The 23,101-nt window shown below is 37.4% G+C and overlaps 1 protein-coding gene across 1 annotated transcript in view; it reads left to right on the forward strand.

Moving 5' to 3' along the window:
• The window catches only part of Cngb3 (cyclic nucleotide gated channel subunit beta 3), an 88,740-nt gene that overhangs the window by 19,600 nt on the left and 46,039 nt on the right, over positions 1 to 23,101 (forward strand). The window contains exons 7-11 of the mRNA XM_048358651.1: positions 553 to 617; positions 1,344 to 1,466; positions 16,277 to 16,418; positions 20,471 to 20,630; positions 22,682 to 22,779. Of these exons, the coding sequence (XP_048214608.1) occupies positions 553 to 617; positions 1,344 to 1,466; positions 16,277 to 16,418; positions 20,471 to 20,630; positions 22,682 to 22,779 (588 nt within the window). The remainder of the gene's footprint in view (positions 1 to 552; positions 618 to 1,343; positions 1,467 to 16,276; positions 16,419 to 20,470; positions 20,631 to 22,681; positions 22,780 to 23,101) is intronic.

Here is a 23,101-nt window from a genome sequence, read left to right on the forward strand (position 1 = left end):
AAGGTTAGAAGTAAACAGGAAAGAACCTTAAGGGAAATAGCAACTCTTACTACACCTTTGAATAATGTGAATAGTGGCTAGCTAATGCTAACACTTAGCAAACTTCAAATGTTGTCAAAAGAAGTATATATTTACTGCATCTTGCTTAAAAATAATGTTAATACTTAGCTGTAGAAGTTCCTACATATGACTACAATATATTGCATTGTGCTTTTCCTCCTTTACTGAGGTTTAGGGGAGTGTGATTTTTAATTATTGTGAAATAGAGTTCTACTATACACTAAAATGGAAATAGACAATTGCCACAATTAAGGCTATAAATGGAGACAGAAATGACATAAAGCAAGAAGCTCTGAAAGCTTCATTCCATGCTACAATATACTACCGCCCACAGGAAAATGCCATTAAATAGGGTTAAGACTCAAGATTTTTAAGAGATCTATGAATAAAATCACTGTGAGTAACATATAGCATGTTTTAATATTCTTGTATCTAATAAAGGGATCTGAAATTAATATACGCTCACATTTCTTTTGCATATTTTCCACACAGTACACTTCATTTTTGGAGTTTAATCATCACCTCGAGTCTCTAATAGATAAAGCATATGTCTACAGGTAACGTATAATCTGTATACTTGTAGGAACTGGAAAGATAAACGGTACATTTTAGGCAGCACTTGGGAGAAAATAGCCATCATACTCAAGAAAATAGCACAATTTCAGATTTGGGTTGTATAAAGTATATTTCTATAGAATATATGGGGTATTTCAAGTGAGAGAAAAGCATGGAAATCATATCAGATTTTAGATGAAAACGAGATTAAGTAATAGGATTTATTACCTACTTTAGCAAAAACAAGTAAGTTAAACAGGCTCTTTTGTAAGTTAGCTTTCCAGTTCTCTCATGACAATTGATTTGTATTCTGTTTCACTCATTTGCTGTTATGAACTTCTTGCACAGAGACCTCTGGTCTCAGTTCATAGTTGCATAAAGACCCCGGAGAGCTTTGCAGAGATAGCCAGTTAAATCAGCATGACATATTTTATGGGACTCAAACTGGAGAGGTGACCCTTGAGGCATGTCTTTCACAGAGCTGACTCACACCATCTGTGAAAAGAAGTGAATATTTTGGTTTTTACACTCTGTCAGTCCCAGTCAAGACACTGCAGTCAGACAATCTGCCGCGGTACCTTTACTTCCTATGGTACTAATGAGAGTTAACAGTTGGCAAATCTAAAACAAGGGCTTTCAGTGGAGACTTAGAGGAAAAGAAAATGTTAAAGTAGGCTGTATTCCAGAAACCACATGAATCCTTACTGTGCATTTATTCCCTCTGACAGAATCATTCGAACAACTGGATACTTGCTGTTTATTCTTCACATCAATGCCTGCATTTATTATTGGGCTTCAAAGTATGAAGGAATTGGCACAACTAAATGGGTTTATAATGGTGAAGGAAACAAGTAAGTTTAATTTTGAAAGAAACTTTTATTGATTCTTATTAATTTTCTCTTTCTGTTCATGGAATTTCTTAAGTCAGTATCTTTTTGTTATCAACAATATCCCATTCATGAGCAAAACACCCCAGTAATATGGTCACTGTATTTTCAAGTAAGAGTATAGATATCAGTCTCCCTGATAATAGTGGTCTATGTGCACATGTGTGTATCCTGGGCTGGCTTGTGTTATACATTTATTACTCAGGATTATGACAAAAAAAGTTTAGAAGCCTTTCTGTTCAATATCTGAGTAATAAGGGAACTTTTATTATCTCCAATACTGGTCACTAGTAATGAACAATGTTAATTATTTAGAGGGCAGGTGCAGTGATTAATTAGTTTACTACTGAAAGGTTTTATGGGTTTATGAGTCAGCTATAACCACTAATTCAATTAAACAGAGATAAACAAGGCTCATAAATAAAATTTGACTGTTAGCTATGTGAGTATCTGAGAAATAAAAGAGATCATTTGAAATATGCAATGCAAAAGAACCAGGACTCAGTAACTGGCAACTGAGATATTTATAGAAATGGTTTCTTTGAATAAATATGAAAGCTTGATATAAAGTAGACACCAAGGAATTTCTGTTCCACTGAAGTGACATTGAACATATTATAAGGCAATATCCTTGCAGGAAGAAAGTAAGCCCTAATTGAAGGTCAACATACCACCCTTGAGATGGATAAAACATTATATATGAACGCTACTTCATTGTTGGTGGGAATGTAAACTGGTTCAGCTCTCTGGAAAACGGTATGGAGTTTCCTCAGAAGGATAAACATAGAGCTACCCTATGACCCAGCAGCCACACTTTTGGGCATCTACCCAAAAGACCACAAACAAGACCACACTAAAGCCTCCAGCACAACAATGTTCGTCGCAGCACAATTTGTCATAGCTAGAATATGGAACCAACCCAGATGCCCCTCAGGAAAATGTGGTACATATACACAATGGAATTGTATGCCTCTATCAGAAAGAATGACATTGCCCCATTTGTAAGGAAATGGAAGAACTTGGAAAAAATTATACTAAGTGAAGTGAGCCAGACCCAAAGAAACATGGACTCTATGATTTCCCTCATAGGGAATAATTAGCACAGGTTTAGGCTAGTCACAGCAGAGGATCAAAAGAGCCCAATAGCTATACCTAAAGATACACATAAGATGATGCTAAGTGAAATGAAGTCCATGTTATGGAAATGCTTGTTATATCACTGTTGTAACTGCTTTCACTGTTCTATGTGTAACCGTAGCTTCTATTATTGATGATCTTCTTGTATCCCCTTCCTGTGGTTGTACCTGCACTATCTCTGTAACTTATTTGAGTACATTGGAAACCGTGTGTACTGGTATTAGAACTAGGAAACTGAAAGGGAATACCAAAATTGAGAGACACAGGGTAAAAAAGACAAATCACTACAAAAGCAATACTGGCAAAACTGTTTGGTATAAATGAACTGAACAACTCATGGGGGGAAAAGGGAAAGGGGGAAGGGGGAGGGGGGAATGAGGGAGGAGGGAACAAACAGCACAAGAAATGTATCCAATGCCTAAAGTATGAAACTGTAACCTCTCTGTACATCAGTTTGACAATAAAAATTTTAAAAGAAAGTATCTTACAAAATAATACACTACATAGAGGACATTGGATACATGCAAGGGGTTAAAACTTTTTTGAGCTTTTAACCAGACTTTATTTTTTAAAACTTATATTAGAAGACCTATGAACTGTCAACACACACACACACACACACACACACACACACACACTCACAGAGAGAGAGAATTTCATCTCAGAAAGTTTCTATCCAGACCTGTAGGTTTCTAGCCAAAATGTATTAATAAGTAATTTTCTTTAGAATATGGGTTAAATTTCAATATGTAGTTGCCGTGACACATATAATTAATTTTACAGAAAATTAATATAGCAATTATGTTAAATACATATTTGCTACAATATGAAGATTTAAAACTAAGGGTTGTGATAAGGTTAATGTTACAATTTTATCACCGTGACACCTACATGAAAAAAAAAGACTGGAAAGGAGGAAAGGTTGAAGCATATAGAAGGCTAGCTCCATTACTATGGGCCTGATATAGCCACAGTAACAGGAGTAATTGAGGCGTCTGTTCACCTCATGACAGCCAGGAGACAGAAAGGAAAAATGCCAAGCTTTTGCCTTTTTCCACTGCCCCTTCAACTTATAGGAAGGTACCATTCATATTCTGGACAAGTCATTCCCCATATTGGCAATTCTCTCTTAAAATGCCCTCACAGACACCCAGAGGCATATTTTACTAATTTCTTAGGCATTTCTCAATCCAATACAGTTGACAAAGCTAACAGATCTCTGATGTATTCTTTTTTTTTAATAGTGACAGATTTTATTTACTTCATGTTACCTATTTTTTATATTTTTATATTTACACAACATAATCTTAACTTGTTGATGTATAGAAATAAAGTTATCACTTAGTTTTGTCAAGCACTCAGCTCTTTGTGATAATATACTTCTGTGTTTAAAATTAACTCTTTTGCATGAGACACTCTGACCACAGAAATAGATATATTTAGTAGCATATTTTATTACTTGAATTTATGAAGGTATCCCTACTACTCCAGCTTGCAAATATTATTACCTTAACTTTGGTGAATCTGTGAAATTTCATCTATTGGGAATTCTTATCTTGGGAATGACATAAAATAGCACAACCATTTTAGGAAAGATCAATTAGTTTCTTTTACAACTAAACATACACTTACATACAACTCAAAAATGTCAAGCTTAGATATTTACCCAAGACAATTTAAAATGTACCACCAGAGAAAAAATCATTATAAGAAAATTTGTAGAAGCTGTGCTCATAATAACCCAAAATATGAGACAGCACAACTATTCATCCATAGATGAATAGATTTTTTAAGAAAGACTGACAATAATTGGCCCCTAAGTTTCAAGTAGGTCAAACATACCTCCATACTTCAGAGTAGTAAGCAGTACCCATCATGGCCACTCAGAACTATTTTCTAATGGTTGGAGGTTGCTAGACATGCATCCAGCTCAGGAAGAATAAAAGCAGCAGATAACAGCTGTCATTTTGAGTCTTTAATTCTCATTTTCTGCATGGGGAACAGGAAATGTTTAGTGTTTCTCTTTTCAATTTCTCCCTACTTCAACCACGGTATGCCAAAATAAATCCTTGCTAAAACTTCCACATTGTGAGACTCTCCTTTTTATGAGACACCCTGAAATGCTTTCATGAGTTTATCTCAAGAACCTGTGATTTGTGTGTATGTGTGTGTGGAAACTGGGAAGCTAAGGGAATCTCTCTTCCAATTTCTGATGACAGTTTAATGACCAAATAATCTTCAAATATATTTCATTTTAAAAGGGGGCATATAGGAGCTGGGAATGTGGCTTAGTAGTAGAGTGCTTTCCTAGCATACACAAAGCCCTGGGTTCCATTCCTCAGCACCACAGAAAGAGAAAAAACTGGAAGCGGCACTGTGACTCAAGAGGTAGAATGCTAACCTTGAGCAAAAAAGAAGCCAGGGAAAATGCTCAGACCCTGAGTCCAAGCCCCAGAACTGGCAAAAATAAATAAATAAAGGACATACAAATACCCAACAAGTATCTGAGATGGTATGCAATGATGCCATTAATAAATATAGAAATGCAAACCAAGAAAAAGTTGCGGAAGACGGCGGAGGAGCGGCTGTGCCCTGCAGAGCTCCCTCTGATATGGTAGTTTTCTCACCTCATAGAAACTGTTTCTCCGAGAAAGACAGCCAAAGTAACTTCTAACAGTACAGGGATTCTCTCCAGGAAGGAAAAATTGACTTTGCTGGTCTGAAAACACAGTTTTGAGCTCCAGGCGGCGTCCCGCCGCGGCGCCAGCGCTGGCTCCGGCACAGTGCCGGGCACAGCCCCCAGCACTCCACGCAGCTAAAGCGAGAAATACTCCAGACGGCAGCCGAGCACGGAGGACCTGACATCGCAGAGACCGCGTGAGTACCCCGCAAAAAAAAAAAAAAAAAAAAAAAAATTATTTTCGCTTGTGCCCACAGTCCAGCTTCTGGAAGGCATCCCTGTCCCCACCGCCAGAGCAAAGCGCCATCTTTGCCACTGGCATAGGGTCAGACCAGACTGAAACTGAAGCGGGCCTGGGGAAAGCGAGGTCAAAAAAGCCATCTTTGAAAAGGGCAGGAGGGGCGGAATCAGTGAGAATCAGCTCCGCCCAGAAGAACGCCCCCTGCCCTGGTGGGAGGCGAGTCCGGGGCCTAGCCAGAGAAGCCCCGCCCTGCCCGCCGGAACTTCTAAACTTAAAGCAAAAGCTGGGAGCAGCTACCAGGGGCACGGAAACAACAGAAGGAGGAACAAACAGTTCCGGGGACAGCTAAACGGTCCCGTCACAGAGGAAACTAATTCCCAGCCCAAAACGGAGCTGCATTCCATAGCTACCTATGCCAAGGAGGCCGCCTCCCTCAGGCAAGCAACTCTTAGTGGAGCAAAACAGGCTAGAGGCGCCATGCTCTGCTGAGTTCACAGTCTAGTCAAGACCAGGCATCAAAGGCAGCGGCCCAACAGCAGACAGAGGAGCCACAGTTCCTGTGACTGCCCACGTCCCCATCGACAGAGGACGCCCAAGGCCTGCCTGCAAGCTGTGCGAACCTCAGAGACCCACGATTGCACCAACAGGGGAGAAAGTCAGAACAGAACCACCCCTTGCCAACTGAAATCAAGTCAAATCAGCCAATCAGGAAAATAGACTGCAGTCCATTGCAGGGAAACGAGAGACTGGTTTCTTTTTCTTTTCAAACATTTTTTTTTTAACTTTTCTTTTAAATTTTCTTTTTAATTTTTTCACACCTGAAACATCATTGGCTGTTTTTTCTTTTGTTTTTTTTTTTTTTTTTTTTTTTTTTTGGTTTGTTTGTTTGTTTTCCATTTTTACTGGTTTGTTGTATCAAGTTTTTTTGTGTGTTTGTTTATTTGCTAGGTTTGTTCCTTTTCGGTTATTTTCCTTTTTATTTACTTATACTTCCTTGTTAAATAATTTTTCTCTGTTTTGTGTATCTGTCTTCCAGTATTTTTACTTCATTTCTCTCATTGCGTCCTCTTCCTATAAAAATTACTTTCCTATAAATAACACCTACACCCTTTTCTGCTAACTCTCCAGTGTCTGTCATTTTATGAATGTTCTTTCTACTGATTCTACTCTTCTCCACATTTCCACGTCACTGAAACTAAACCAAAATCACCACCACCACCCCCCCAATACAGTTGACTCTATTCTCTTTACTACCTCCAACTTACCCTCCGGACTTACTGCCTGGACCTCCAGGTTCCATTGACTTCTGGTTATTGGATAGAGGATATCACAGCTTAATACGAGTGAATCAAAGGGGTTCACAGAGAAAGCCAGTCCTAAAAGAACTTAATATAAAAACAAGAATTGCGTATAAGGTTGTAACAGTAAATAAGTAACTACTGAATACAGGGCCCAGGATCAGATGTTATATTGAAATTATATTCTTTAGAACACCAAATCTAACTTTATAGACAGGTATACAAGTTATCTGTTTATAATTGTGAAATTGTAAGATTTACACAACAGTGCTTGGTAAGGGCTGCTTTGGGTCTTAAACAGTGCTCACAGGTGCTGGTAGGTTGGCATTCCCAATTCAAATGGGCAGAAGAAACACAAGAAAGATGGCAAATAATGAAGTCTTATCCCCCACCCAAAACAAGCAGGAAGCAGAGCAGTCAATCAAAAACATAGAAGAAAACCCCCAAAATGCTCTACAAAGTTTACTGATAAACATGATAAATGAAAAGTTTGAATCTCTTCAGTCAATTATGTTAGAGCGTGAGGAGGCAAAGCAAAAATTAATGGAGAATTTCATGGCATCCACAAATAGAAAGATAAGTGAGCTTCAAGAGTCAAATGAAAAGATAGCTACCCAACTTAAAGATTTGAGAGACAACACTCAAAACCAAAGTAATGAAGTTAATGAAGTAAAGAAGTCCATACAGGACCTAAGAAATGACATGGAAAACATCAGGAAAGACCAGTCAGAAGGAAAAGAGATTCGAAATCAAGTAGTTAGCCTACAGTCCCGACTAACTGAAGCAGAGGATCGAATCTCAGGAGCTGAAGATTCCTTAGATTCTATGGAGAAAGATCAAAAATCAATACAAATCCAGTCCAAGCAACAAAACAGATCGCTACAGGAGATTCAAGACACAATCAGGAAGCCCAATTTAAGGATAATAGGTATTGAGGAAAACTTGGAGAAAGAGGTTAATGGGATAGGCAACCTATTTAACAGAATATTAGCTGAGAACTTCCCAAATATCCAGAAGGAAAGGCCTATACAGATACAAGAAGCATTTAGAACCCCAAATCGACCAGACCAGAATAGGACTTCCCATCGACACATTGTGATCAAAACAGCTTCTGCAGAGTGCAAGGAAAAAATACTCAAAGCTGTTAGGGCAAAGAAAACAATCACATATAAAGGAAAAGCAATCAGAATTACCCCAGACTTCTCAGCAGAGACCATGAAAGCAAGGAGAGCCTGGAATGAAGTATACCAAACTCTAAATAAAAATAACTACCAACCAAGAATTCTGTACCCCGCCAAACTCTCCTTCATAGCCGAAGGTCAAATAAAAGTCTTCCACAATAAGGAAAAACTGAAACAATATATCTCCACCAAACCAGCTTTACACAAAATCCTTAAAGATGTACTATACAGGGAAAATAATCAGGATCCCAACACAGAGAGAGAAATGAACCCTAATTAGTAAACACTAGATCAAGAAATGGGAAGACACAGCTTCAAACAAGACAGTGATAATGAAAGGAACAAACGATCACCTCTCAATCCTAACTGTCAACATTAATGGACTTAATTCTCCAATCAAACGACATAGGCTCATAAGTTGGATCAAAAATCAAGATCCATCTTTCTGCTGCCTCCAAGAGACACATCTATCCAGCAAAAGTAAACATCTTCTAAAAGTGAAAGGCTGGAAACAAATCTATCAAGCAAATGGCCCCCATAAGCAGGCTGGAGTTGCAATCCTAGTATCAGACAAAATTGACTTCAAATTAAAAAAGGTAAGAAGAGACAAAGAAGGTTACTACATACTAGTAAAAGGATCTCTCCAACAGGAAGAAATAACCATCCTAAATATCTACACGCCAAATGCAGGAGCACCCAACTTCATCAAACAAACACTACTGGCTCTAAAAACATTCATAGACCCAAACACAATGATAGTGGGGGACTTTAACACTCCACTATCACCTCTGGACAGATCAACACGCCAAAAACTGAACAAAGAAACCACAGAACTAAACAATTGCATAGACCAACTAGACTTAATCGACATCTACAGAATATTCCACCCAGCAAGGACAGAATACACATTCTTTTCGGCAGCACACGGAACATTCTCCAAAATAGATCACATCTTAGGGCACAAAGAAAATCTGTACAAATTCAGAAGTATCAAAATCATTCCCTGCATTCTTTCAGACCACAATGGAATAAAATTAGAGCTCAACTCATTCAGCCACCACAGAAAATCCCACAATTCATGGAGACTAAAGAACACACTGCTAAACCATCAGTGGATCATTGAAGAAATTAAAACAGAAATTCAAATGTTTATGGACTTCAACCAAGTTGAGGGCACAAAGTACCAGCTCCTTTGGGACACAGCAAAGGCAGTACTTAGAGGAAAATTTATATCTCTGAGTACATACATCAACAAACTGGAGAAACAGCAACTCAGTAATTTAAGGAAGCACCTTAATTTTCTGGAGAGAGAACAGCAAGCCAAACCCCAAGTCAATAGACGGAAGCAAATAATTAAAATCAAATCAGAATTAAATCAATTAGAGACGAAAAAAACCATCGAAAGAATCAACAAAACAAAGAGTTGGTTCTTTGAAAAAATCAACAAGATAGACAGACCCCTGGCAAACCTGACCAAAGAACGAAGGCAGCACACTCAAATAAACAAGATAAGAGATGAAACAGGTAGCATCACCACAGAAATAACCGAAATTCAGAAAATAATAAGGGACTATTTTGCAAACCTTTATGCCAACAAATTCGAGAACTTGGAAGAAATGGATGATTTCCTAGAAAAAATTGATACCCCCAAACTCAACTATGAAGACTTAAACCTTCTAAACAGACCCATATCCAGTATTGAAATAGAAACAGCAATAAATGATCTCCCATCCAAGAAAAGCCCAGGTCCAGATGGATTCACAGCAGAATTCTACAAGGCCTTCAAAACAGAACTCACTCCAATATTTCTCAAACTCTTCAATGAAATTGAAAGAGAACGTTCACTGCCAGACTCATTTTATGAAGCCAGTATAACCCTCATCCCAAAACCAGGCAGGGACTCATCACGGAAAGAGGACTACAGACCAATCTCCCTGATGAACATAGATGCAAAAATTCTCAACAAAATTCTGGCCAATCGACTTCAACAAGTCATCAAAAAAATCATACACCACGATCAAACTGGATTCATCCCAGGGATGCAAAGCTGGTTTAATATACGCAAGTCAATTAATGTAATCCACCACATCAACCGGAGCAAGGTAAAGAACCACATGGTTTTATCGCTGGATGCGGAAAAAGCGTTCGATAAAATCCAGCACCCATTTATGCTAAAAGCCCTGGAAAAACTGGGATTCCAGGGAACATTCCTGAATATAATCAAGGCAGTTTATGACAAACCAACAGCAAGCATAACTCTAAATGGTGAAAAACTAAAGCCATTCCCTTTAAAATCAGGAACAAGGCAGGGATGTCCACTCTCTCCCCTGCTCTTCAACATAGTACTAGAATTCCTAGCCAGAGCAATTAGGCAAGAAGAGAATATAAAGGGGATCCAAATAGGAAAAGATGAAGTTAAACTTTCTCTCTTCGCAGATGACATGATCCTATACCTAAAGAATCCCATAGACTCTACCCCCAAGCTACTAGAGCTGATACAAAACTTTGGCAAAGTCGCAGGATATAAAATAAACCTTCAAAAATCAACGGCCTTTCTCTATGCTAACAACCCGAAGACCGAGGCTGAAATCAGGAAAGCAACTCCTTTCGCAATAGCCCCCAAAAACATAAAATACCTAGGAATAACCTTAACCAAAGAAGTGAAAGACCTCTTTGAAGAGAACTTTAAAAGCTTGAAAAATGAAATTAAGTCAGAACTAAGAAAATGGAAAAACCTCCCATGCTCCTGGATTGGGAGGATTAATATAATCAAAATGGCAATATTGCCAAAGGCTATCTACAAATTCAATGCAATACCCATTAATATCCCAACACCATTCTTTAATGAAATAGAGGAAGCAATCCAGAAATTCATATGGAACAATAAAAGACCTAGAATAGCAAAAACACTCCTAAGCAGAAAGAACAGTGCTGGAGGAATTACAATACCCAACTTCAAGCTGTATTATAAAGCTATAGTAATAAAAACAGCTTGGTATTGGCACCGGAACAGGCCTGAAGACCAATGGAACAGAATTGAAGACCCAGAATTAAACCCACAGAACTATGCCTACTTAATCTTTGATAAAGGAGCTAAAACAATAGTATGGAAGAAAGATAGCCTCTTTAACAAGTGGTGCTGGCAAAACTGGCTCAACACATGCAACAAACTAAAACTAGATCCTTATATATCACCCTGCACCAAAATCAATTCCAAATGGATTAAAGACCTTGAAATCAAAACAGGCACCCTGAAGACACTAAAGGAAGGAGTAGGAGAAACACTTGGGCTCCTTGGCACAGGACAGAACTTCCTTAACAAAGACCCTGAAAGGCTACAAATCAAAGAAAGGTTGGACAAATGGGATTGCATCAAACTCCAGAGCTTCTGCACGGCAAAGGACATAGCTCTCAAGATAAACAGAAAGCCCACAGACTGGGAGAAAATCTTTACCGGACATTCAACAGACAAAGGCCTCATCTCTAAAATATATGCAGAACTAAAAAAATTACCTTCTTCCAAAACAAAACTGCAAAGAACCAACAGCCCCCTCATCAAGTGGGCTAAAGACTTACAAAGAAACTTCTCTGATGAGGAAATGAGAATGGCCAATAGACATATGAAAAAATGCTCTACATCACTGGCCATAAAGGAAATGCAAATCAAAACAACATTGAGATTCCATCTCACCCCAGCAAGAATGTCATATATCAAGAAAACTAATAATAACAATTGTTGGAGGGGATGTGGCCAAAAGGGAACCCTACTTCATTGTTGGTGGGAATGTAAACTGGTTCAGCCACTCTGGCAAGCAGTATGGAGATTCCTCAGAAGGCTCAATATAGAACTCCCCTATGACCCAGCAGCCCCACTGTTGGGTATCTATCCAAAAGACCACAAACAAAATCACAGTAATGCCACCAGCACAACAATGTTCATCGCAGCACAATTTGTCATAGCGAGAAGCTGGAACCAACCCAGATGCCCCTCCATAGATGAATGGATCAGGAAAATGTGGTACATTTACACAATGGAATTTTATGCCTCTATCAGAAAGAATGACATTGTTCCATTTGTAAGGAAATGGAAGGACTTGGAAAAAGTTATACTAAGTGAAGTGAGCCAGACCCAAAGAAACATGGACTCTATGGCCTCCCTTATTGGGAATAATTAGTACAGGTTTAGGCAAGCCATAGCAGAGCATCACAAGGCCCAATAGCTATACCCTTAGGAACACATAAGATGATGCTAAGTGAAATGAACTCCATGATATGGAAACAAGTGATATATCACAGTTATAACTACTTTCAACGTCCTATGTGAATGTGTAGTTTCTATTATTGATGATGTTTTGTATCACCTTCCTATGTTTGTACCTACACTATCTCTGTAATCTTATCTGAGTATATTGGAAACCGTGTTTACTGGTATTGGAAGTAGGAAATTCAAAGGGAATACCAAATTCGAGAGACACGGGGTAAAAAAAGAGAAATAACTACAAAAGCAATACTTGCAAAACTGTTTGGTGTAAGTGAACTGAACAACTGGGCGGGGGGGAGGGAAGGGGGGGAGGGAGGGGGGCATGAGGGACAAGGCAACAAACAGTACAAGAAATGTATCCAACGCCCAACGTATGATACTGTAACCTCTCTGTACGTCAGTTTGAAAATAAAAATTTGAGAAAAAAAAAAAAAAAAAAAAAAAAAAAGAAATGCAAACCAAAACCACAATGAGATGTCATCTCACCCAAGTTAGTATGACAACAGAAAATGCTATTAATGATACAGATAAAGAGGACAGTCCATACACTGTTGCTAGAAATGCAAATTACAATAGCCACTGATGAAGATAAAGTATTCTTTTAATTATAGCCATACTGACTGATATGATATCTCTGTGGCTTTGACTTGAATTTCCCCCATGATTAATACTAGGCTTTTCATTTTTCATATTCTTTTGCAGCATTAGCATATCTTTTTTTATTTTTGCCAATCCTGGGGTTTGGGACTTAGGCCTGAGCTCGGTCCCTGGATTCTTTTTGCTAAAGGCTAACTCTACCACTTGAGCCACAGCACCACTTCTAGCTTTATCTGTTTAAGTGGTGCTGAGGAATCAAACCCAGGGCTAGGAAAGCACTCAACCACTAAGCCACGTTCCCATCCCTACATATCTTCTTTTAAGAAATGTCCCTTCATGTTATTTCCCCCTTTGTGAACAGATTGTTTATTTCTTTTTTTTTTTTTGCTGCTAAGTTTTTCCATTCCTTAGATACTCAGAGAGGAAGAATTTCTATATTGCACATTAAATTTCTCATGTAAAATTCTGCTTTATTGCTTTAACTTGGAGGGGAGTGTGTGTGTGTGTGTGTGTGTGTGTGTGTGTGTGTGTGTGTGTAGTCTGTGTATTTAATCAGCCAGATAGAATCTCCTTGAAAAGCTCCATCTGCCTAGGGTGTAGATATTAGAGATGGACACACTTGACTAATTAAGCTAATCCTAGAAAATCAATATGATGCCTTCTAATTAAATTACAAATCCTACCTTTGGTTGGGTGCATGTCTGGGTAAAAGACATTGCTGGGGAAAAAAATAAACCACAAAGTATAGAGGCAGAAAACTTCCAATTTACATAGCAGACAATTGAATATTTTTTAAGTTCAAAGTTCATAGTTTAGATCTGGAAAGACAATACCAAAATTTTACATTTTATTGTTATTTTTAACATGTATAAATAAGAAAGTGAAAAATGTTGTGTGTGTATTTGTCCCTATTAAAACTGAAGTAACCTTGAAAGAGACCAGACTCTCAATACTTATAATAGAATCGACTGTGTAGGGAGACATCTAGTCCCTCCTCACTCGTGGGCAACATTAGATTTAATAAGTTTCCCTAATTGAAAGAGATGCACAGTGACCAAAATAAATTATATAACAGGATATTAGAAATCTCAATCAGAAAAGTTAAAATGCAATCCAGAAAATTACTTTTATACTTCTTCAAGGTGGTTTGCTTTGACATCAAGTTCACTATGCTGTCAGTAAGCCCAAAGAAGCCTGGTCGAAAAAAAATTTATTCCTTTGCACAGTGATTTCAAACCCTACCAAAGAGTTCATTATCTTTTTTCTTCCTAAAACCACCATATATATATATATATATATATATATATATATATATATATATATATATATATATATATATCCCCTGTCCTTCAAAAGGTGTTGGATTTGAAAGGGAGTCATTTCTTTCCATATTTGTTTATATTTGAATATTGATTCAATTTGTTTCATTAGTTGAAAACCTCAATCTCTCAATATTTGATCATAAAACTATCACTATTGCACAGAGAGAAGATCATCTTCCTCAAAAATGAATACCATTTGTCCTTTTTCTCACCATTTTGTTGTTCCCTTTCCTTTCCCTAATGCAGATAAACATATATACAATATCCAGGATACCAAAATCAAATACAGAGTGACAACAAGGGATAAACCACGGGGGGCGGGGGGCGGTGGGGATCAAAAAGAAAAAGAAATAACTTCACATAGTAGGAGGGAAAGTGGGAGAAAAATGAGTGAGGAATTAACAAGTTTGACAAGAAATGTACTCACTACCTTATGTATGTAACTGTAACCCCTCTGTATATCACTTTGACAAAAAAAAGTAATTATTTAAAAAAAAAAACCCTAATACACAATAAGAAAGCTCACTAGAATAAACAAGTAAGAGCCCAGCCAGGACATGATTCTGTAAAATTTTCTGCATTTCTGTGTCTACCATAAGCACTAAAATTGATAATGCAGACATAGTAAATGCAAGTGATTCTAACATATCTGAAGCTATTCCTTACATATAGGATCATTTTTATGGATTCAATCAGAACACTTGTCCCCAGTGACAATCTTAGAACTGTATGAAGCTTAAAAAATGCAACACCTTATAATGCACAAAATATGAAATACATGATTGTAAGTCCACATGAGGTTGTAATATTAACTTTTATTCCCAGATCACTATGGAATACATGAACTCCATAACAAAATACAGACAAATCAATGTCATTTCCTAATCTTTATCATACTCTTTTCTGCTCTTCTCTGGGTTATAGTCACAGCATTATCTTCTTTTTGCAATTGTCCAAGTAGAGTATAGAATCTTTATTTTTTATATATCTATGAATATTTGGCTTTCTTCAGTACTAAAGTTCTAAATAAATTATGTATTATACTCAAGATTAATTTTCTGATTAAGATGTTTCTCACATAGTTCAACTGCTGTCTCCACCATGGTTTGCTTATTCAATAACATAATAAAATGTGGGTAGATAACATAGTGAAAGTGTCTATCTGTTCTATTTGCAATAACCCAAAACAATTAGATTTGAACTGTGAAAGGTTTTCCAATCAGCATGAGCACACTTAATCTCTATAATATTCCTTCAAACTCAGTTGTTGGACAGTTTAAAAATGGCTTCCGATACTTTGCTAGTCCTCAGTAGAGAGAGAACAGGCCCTAATGGTTTGCTTTGCAAATAAAACATAGTAACAAATTAAGTAGCTATAGGATTTCTGGGTTATATAAAACACTCAACTAGTTCATTAGCTGCTATGCTCTGGGGCAAGCAGCTGCCAAATAAGAAGCCTAGTGCCTCTGAGGTGGCCATGTGGTGAGGAAACCGGAACTCCTCACATTGGGAAGCAAAAGGTAAAGAGTAATCACCAGCTTCAGCTTTCCCAACCATCCCAACCCAGATTCAGATCTGCAAAGGAAGAGGCTACCTTGGGCATTCCAAGTATCTTCTACTGCACAGAAGAATAAAATAACCCATCCAACAGTAAAAATCATGACCTCAGATCAAATCTTGGAGAAATTTCCAACCATTCAGCATCTTCTACTAAGGGCCTATTCATCACAGATCATAGATGAGTAATCTCTGAACAGCCTTTCACAAATCATTCACAAAGTATGAACCTAATAAAATGATGTTTTTAGACTAGTGAAGACTGCTAAATTAAACCCTCCTTAGGTTTAATTGCATAATCATTTCATAGTGTTTATTAAGAAGTTTACATTATAATACTCCTTAATTAGTAATAAATTTGTTATAATTTAATAGTTATCTATGCTCCCAAAGAAAATGATACCTCAACGGAAAAAAAGAAAATATTCACTGATACAAAAAAGAAAATGTTAAAATGATATTTCAGTTACATAAAAAAAGGAAATGGTTTTTTTCCACAGGTATCTGAGATGTTATTATTGGGCAGTTCGAACTTTAATAACCATTGGGGGTCTTCCAGAACCACAAACTTCATTTGAAATTGCTTTTCAACTCTTGAATTTTTTTTGTGGAGTGTTTGTGTTCTCCAGCTTGATTGGCCAGGTGAGTGGAATATGAACCCCTAGGGTTTTCATAAAGCCAGCAAGTGCTTATGATTTTATGGAGAAAATCATTCAATTTTTCCAGGTGATTCTTCTTCTTTGCCCCATCCCTCCTCTTCTCCTTTTCTTCTTTTTCTTCTTCCTCCTCCACTTCTTCTTCCTACTTTATCCCTACAGTCTTTCACTTACTTTAATGACATGAAAGACAACATGTTTAGATTATTAGCATTGTATTTCCAATTCTCAACCATTACATCAGAAAACCTGTTAGCAGTGTTCACTGGTTAGGACTTTTAAAGAAAGGTAACAGATTGAGAGACAATTCCAATGAAAAAGTAACTGTTCCCACTCACAGATATCAAGAAGTGGAGTACATCCCTCCATGAGGAGTGAGAGGAACTAGATAAACTAGAGAAGCACCAGGACAGGAGTAAGGAAGGAAAACGAGGCAGGATTGGGGCTAACTGATGTGTGTGATTTCAACAAGCTCTGACTGTAGGACTATTTCAATGTATATCATACTTGGCACTGGGCATAGAAAGATAGTGATCTGAATGTGGGTACCTCATAAAGAAGGAAGCTGGGAATGTGAGCTCTTGGATTCATTTGTATATAAATGACTCTCCATGGACCATCACTATCCCTAGGAATTATCTAACCATCAGATAGGTAAGAGAGCCACCAATACATACACATACATTTTTTTGTTCTCTCTTTTTTCTTTTTTTGCCAGTCCTGGGCCTTGGACTCAGGGCCTGAGCACTGTCCCTGGCTTCTTTTGGCTCAAGGCTAGCACTCTGCCACTTGAACCACAGTGTCACTTCCGGCCATTTTTATATATGTGGTGCTGGGGAATCGAACCCAGGGCTTCATGTATATGAGGCAAGCACTTTTGCCACTAGGCCATATTCCCAGGACACATACATTTTTTTAAAGAGAAATACGGATAATGTAGATATGCAGGATGTGGCAATTCCATCCTGAACAAGTTAATAGACTAGAAAAGAAGCTAAAAAGAAATTTTCATTTGGAAAACATTTTGTTCTTTACTTAAATTCTCACATGTATTTGTACCAGTGACCACATCCTAAAACTAATCAACTTTTAACTGCACAATTTAACTGCAATATTTGGTTCTCTGTTGTAACTCATAGAATCTGACATATCATTCCACATACTCCTACCCCCATATTCTTCCTTATATTGGGCTAAGACCAAAGGCTTTCTCAATTACTACAACAACACAACACAACATTGCTTATGGATAACACATACACTACTCTGATTACCACCAGTACAAACCTTGTGGACTTGAACACCAGTCATTAATTTACCTTGTCTTTGGTTTCCAACTAATACTCGATTAAATCTCTCAAGCCAATAGTCACAGCAGAGGATCACAAGAGCCCAATAGCTATACCCTTATGAACACATAAGATGATGCTGAGTGAAATGAACTCCATATTATGGAAACGATTGTTATATCACTGTTGTAACTACTGTCAATGTGCTATGTGTAACTGTAGCTTCTATTATTGATGATCCTCTTGTATCCCCTTCCTGTGGTTGTACTTACACTATCTCTATATCTTATCTGAGTATATTGGAAACCATGTATACTGGTAAACAGTGGTATGTAGGGTAAAAAATACAAACAACTACAAAAGCAATACTTGCAAAACTGTTTGGTGTAAATGAACTGAACAACTCATGGGGGGAAAGGGAAAGGAGGAGGGGGGAAGAGGGAATGAGGGGTGTGGTAACAAACAGTACAAGAAATGTATCCAATGTCTAATGTATGAAACTGAACCTCTCTGTATATCAGTTTGATAATAAAAATTTGAAAAAAAATCTCCCAAACAAAGAGAGATTATGTAAAGCTAGCCATAGCTCAATGAATTGAAGCCATGGCCCATTGCAGCTGAGTACCACAGGCTGCTTTTTGTCCCTAGCTCCCAGTCCTTGGCTTCAAGCCCCAAGCACATGTACATATGTCCTGGCTCTTTATCTAGGTTCATTGGAGGCCTGGAAGACAGAGTAGGGCTTTGATTGCCTTAGGAAACTTTCGCACAGGAGCTCAGTGAATGGGCTCAGAAGCTTAGAAAACTTCTTTGAGGAAGTGGGTTTAGCAGTGATGGCAGGAATGTTCTCCTGTAGTTTGAGGGATGGCGAAGGCTCACAAAGGGGTATTTTTTTTTGTGCCAGTGGTGGGACTTGAACTCGGGGTCTGGGCACTACTGTTCCTGAGCTCTTTTGCAGAAGGCTAGTGCTGTACCACATGAACTCCAATATATGGAAACAGGAGGTCTTATTATGTCCTGTATATAGTTTTGTTGTTTCTCTTAGTTTTCTGTACCTTGTGTTTTGTATGTAAAATTATTCAATATGTGGTAGGGCAAGGGGATCACAGAAACAGCAGGACAAAGATGAGCCAATGCAACATTGATACTCACTTGACAGTATGTGGGATAAGAACTTTACAACTTGGGGGAAGGAGATTAAGGAAGCGTAAGTGGGAGATAAGGAGGGATGGGTAACAATGATTAAAACAAATGTACTCATTACCTTACTTACGTAAGTGAACCCCCCATCACCTTTTCAATAAAAACAAAATTTTAAAAAGATAAAATATTATAATAAAATAAACACCTTGAAACAAAGTAAATAAATCTCCAAATCCAACCCCCAATATTCCAAGTCTCCCAGTCTTGCGTGACTGGATTATAGTTAGATAATAGTCAGGAGTGCCATGGAGAAGGGACATTTAGAAACTGAGATTGTGGAGGGTTTGGAACAGCCCCTAAGATGTAAGAGACTCAGAAAGATAAGAAACAGTGGGATTGTCTACATAGCTCTTCAGGAGATACTTTTGAAAGGGAGAATTTAACATTCAAGGAAATTTAGAAAGACATTAAAATGTAAGTCATTATTTGAGCAAGACTCCAAAATATGTATAGTTTTGTTTTGGTTTTTTTTTTTTTTCATAAGCAGAAAAGGCTCTACAGCTACTAGAAAGAGCAAAGCTTAGCATGAAAGCGAGGCTCTGGCTTTTTTCCTATTATAAACCCACACTCAAAGCAAATTTACAACCACTTTCTTCCCTCTATATGAGAGGAAGAGTCAAGCAATATATCTTTTTTGTGCTGAGACCTTCAAGATGAGCTTTTAACCTAGAGTGGGTTTTTATGGCTGAGTTATAAACATCCAAGAACTACACCTGACAGTTTCTTAAGTATTGTCACAGCAGTAGAAGATGCTTCAGTAATTTTGGCACACTTCAGCTTCTGCTGAATACTGCGCCCTAAGCATGATGAGATTTGATTTTTCCTGTCTAAACAACACAAAAAGAAACACTGAAGTTGCAATTTTGTGATGAAATGAGTCTGTGTAGTATACCTCATTGGATAATCTGAGAATGCCTGCAGAGTGAGATTCCCCAAAATGGACTAGCTATTCTGCCAGATAATTGCCCACTTTTTGTTACATGTTTCTCAAGTATGCACAGGTTTTTAAATATCAACTAACAATCTCTTCTGTAATATACTTGTGTGTATACATATGAAGATTATATGCAGTCACCTATACTATATGACTGAATCCTCACAAACATCTTCCATGATATGACAAGTCTTCTTGTTACCCAATATTTTATGGAAAGGGTGTGACATTAGGATCCAGTAACAACATGGTAAAATCAGAAAACCAAGGAAGGAGGAGCTGGAATTTGTGTTGTGAGGGCAAGTCAGGGGGAGAGGGGCAGATGAATGGAGAGAGGAAATTTGGGAGAAGAGAATCATAATATTCAGTTATACATGTGAAATGGAACCAGGCAACTTGTAAACTTGATGGAATTGGAAGAGCTGGGAAAGGTTGACATTGATTAAGATACATTGTACTCAAAGTGACATATTGAATTGAAGTCTCTTTGTACAGCTACATAAAGATAATAATAATAATAGAAAGGATACGTAAAAAAATACTTAATTCAACTAGCTATTTAGTAACTTTCAATTCCTCTGCTGGATTTTAATGTGACCATGTTTGTGATTTTAGATGCGAGATATAATTGGGGCATCAACAGCCAGTCAGAATAACTTCCGTGTCTGTATGGATCATACCATTGCCTACATGAACAATTATTCCATTCCTCAAGGTGTGCAGAATCGCGTTCGAACTTGGTTTGAATACACATGGGCTTCTCAAAGAATGTTAGGTAGGTATGATAGATTACTGACTAAATTCTTACAAACCCTGTCATATAATGAAAATTATGTCAGGTAAAAGAGAAGATGAATTAAAAATCAAAAATAATTAAATGATCATTAAGACATTAGCGTAATACCATGGGAAATGTTTCCTTAAATGAGGAGTTATATTTATTTTGTTGGGTAAGATAAATGTTGAGAGAGAAAACATAACACATATTCAGTGGTATAACTTTGTCTCATTAAAAAATAAACATTTTTTAATTATGAGAAAGTAGGCAAATTTTAAGAGACAAGTAAACAGTAGAGGCTCCTAAGAAATGTGGACAAGGGTGAAGAACCAACAAGTAGCTCACTAGAACCCACACCTGAATCTGTTCTCCAAGCCCTTCTTCCTGCAACATCTCCTGCTTCCTTGAAAAGAACAGCAAACTCTCAGGCCACACTCTTCTAGAGCAGAACAGAGGTTGTTCTAATTAATAGTGTCTGCAAGTTATGATACAATACTGGAGTTAAAATATTTTTTTATTAAACGCTATAAAGTGAATTGAATATGCTAGTTAATAATTAAATTCAACATTTAATGTAAGCTATAAAAATAGGAATTAGGGCCAATGAGATGTTTTACAAAATTACTGCCTCTAGGACAAAAATAAGATTGTCATGTTACAAACATAGATAAAAGGGGCTGGGGGAGTGGCTTAAGTAGCATTATGCCTCTTTAGTACATCTGCAGTCCTGAGTTCAATACCAAGTATCATTTTTTAAAAAGAGGCACAGAAGAGGTGACATTGTTCAAAAAGAAATACCTGACTTATATAACTGTAACATCTCTGTACATCACCTTTACAATAAAATTATTTCAGAAAAGAGAATGACATATATTCCTAAGAGCATAAAGGTCCCACTGGTCATTCATAATGGGATTTTTCTTTCATCCTTTTGTCACTCACTCATAAGATATACTTCATGTTTTGAACTGCTCCCTCAATGACTATGATTCAGCTGAGTTCTCTCTTGAACAGCTACCCCAGGGAGCAGTTCAAGTGGGGACAAAGTCCCCAACGCAACAAGAGTGCTGTTTCGACCTTATCCCCTTTATCAGTTGTAGCTACTGATCCAGCCCCTTTGCCTAGGAAGTAACTGAAAACATACAGCCCCATGGTTTTATGTGGAAGATGTGTATATATCTCTTCTCTATTGGAATTAAATTAGGGTTTAACAGAGTGATTTTTCTCTTTTCTAAATAGATATAAAGAAACATAAAAAATAGTCAACTCTCATAAACCCTGGGTATACTACACATTAAGAGGAGGCAGTTTTGTTTATGAAACATTTTGTCAGTCTGAAGGCCCATAGTTTAATCCACACATGAAAAAAAACTATAATGTATTCAAATTCTTTATTGAGTTAATAAGCAACTAAGTAACAATAAATTGAATTTACTCAGTACATTTCTGCCTTAGATTCCATTCCCAGCTGTGCCACCTACTAATTACACTCAGTCTGGCAAGTCACTTACAGCCTCTTTGAGTTTTCACTCTTTTTTGTTTTTCTCCTGTCTGCAAAGTAGCCATGAGAACACTCACCCTTAGGGTTGTCACAGAGTCAAATTAGATAATGGGCATGACAGAGCTCTGAAAGCCTTTACACATCACCTGCTGTTCCTTATTACCTACCATCCCTAGCATGTTAGGGCTGGAAAACAAGAGAAACAGAAGATAAGAGTTAGATCCTTTTTCCCACCCTTGCTTGTTCACTAGCCTTTGTCCTCTGATCATTAAGCTCCCTATCTGAAGTTTCAGCAAGCAAAGACTCTGGAATTCTTCAGTATACCACCTAAAGTTAAAAATACTTCTTATATACATGCACAATAGTATGATTGTGCTAGGTATGTAGATCCAATAGATGTCATGAAACTATAGAATCTGATAGATCTGTTTATTTTATTACATATGTGTTTTGTTTCCTTCATTTTTCATAATTTCTACTTATTCTTTGGTAAGTTATTTCACTAATTGCTCTTCTTTTGGGGGTACCCATATTTATCTTTACAAAGATGAGTCTGGCTTTCTTGAGACCCTGCCAACCACAATGCAGTTATCCATCGCCATTGATATGAACTTCAGCATCCTCAGCAAAGTTGACTTATTCAAGGCAAGTACTTTAGCAGTACTAGAAATTAAGATCAATTTATCTGAAAAATCTCTCCCAAGACTTATGGTGGGCTTTTTGTTGTTGTTGTTGTTGTTTGCCTTATGTTTTAGCAAAGTCAAAATAACCTAGAGAATTTGTGAGAGCCAAATAAATCACAGGTCCCTCCTCAACAGATGACTCACTCTTTAGAAGCTTTTCTCTTCTAATTGGTGCCAAGGAAGAAGAGTTCTTCAGATTTTCTTACATTAATTTAAATATAATTAAACTCTCCAGCTCTCTATCTTTGCTAGTTATGTGTACCCCATTGCATTTACAAATGTGC

This window comes from Perognathus longimembris, chromosome 12, assembly GCF_023159225.1.
Source record: "Perognathus longimembris pacificus isolate PPM17 chromosome 12, ASM2315922v1, whole genome shotgun sequence".
In the NCBI taxonomy this organism is placed as follows: domain Eukaryota; kingdom Metazoa; phylum Chordata; class Mammalia; order Rodentia; family Heteromyidae; genus Perognathus; species Perognathus longimembris.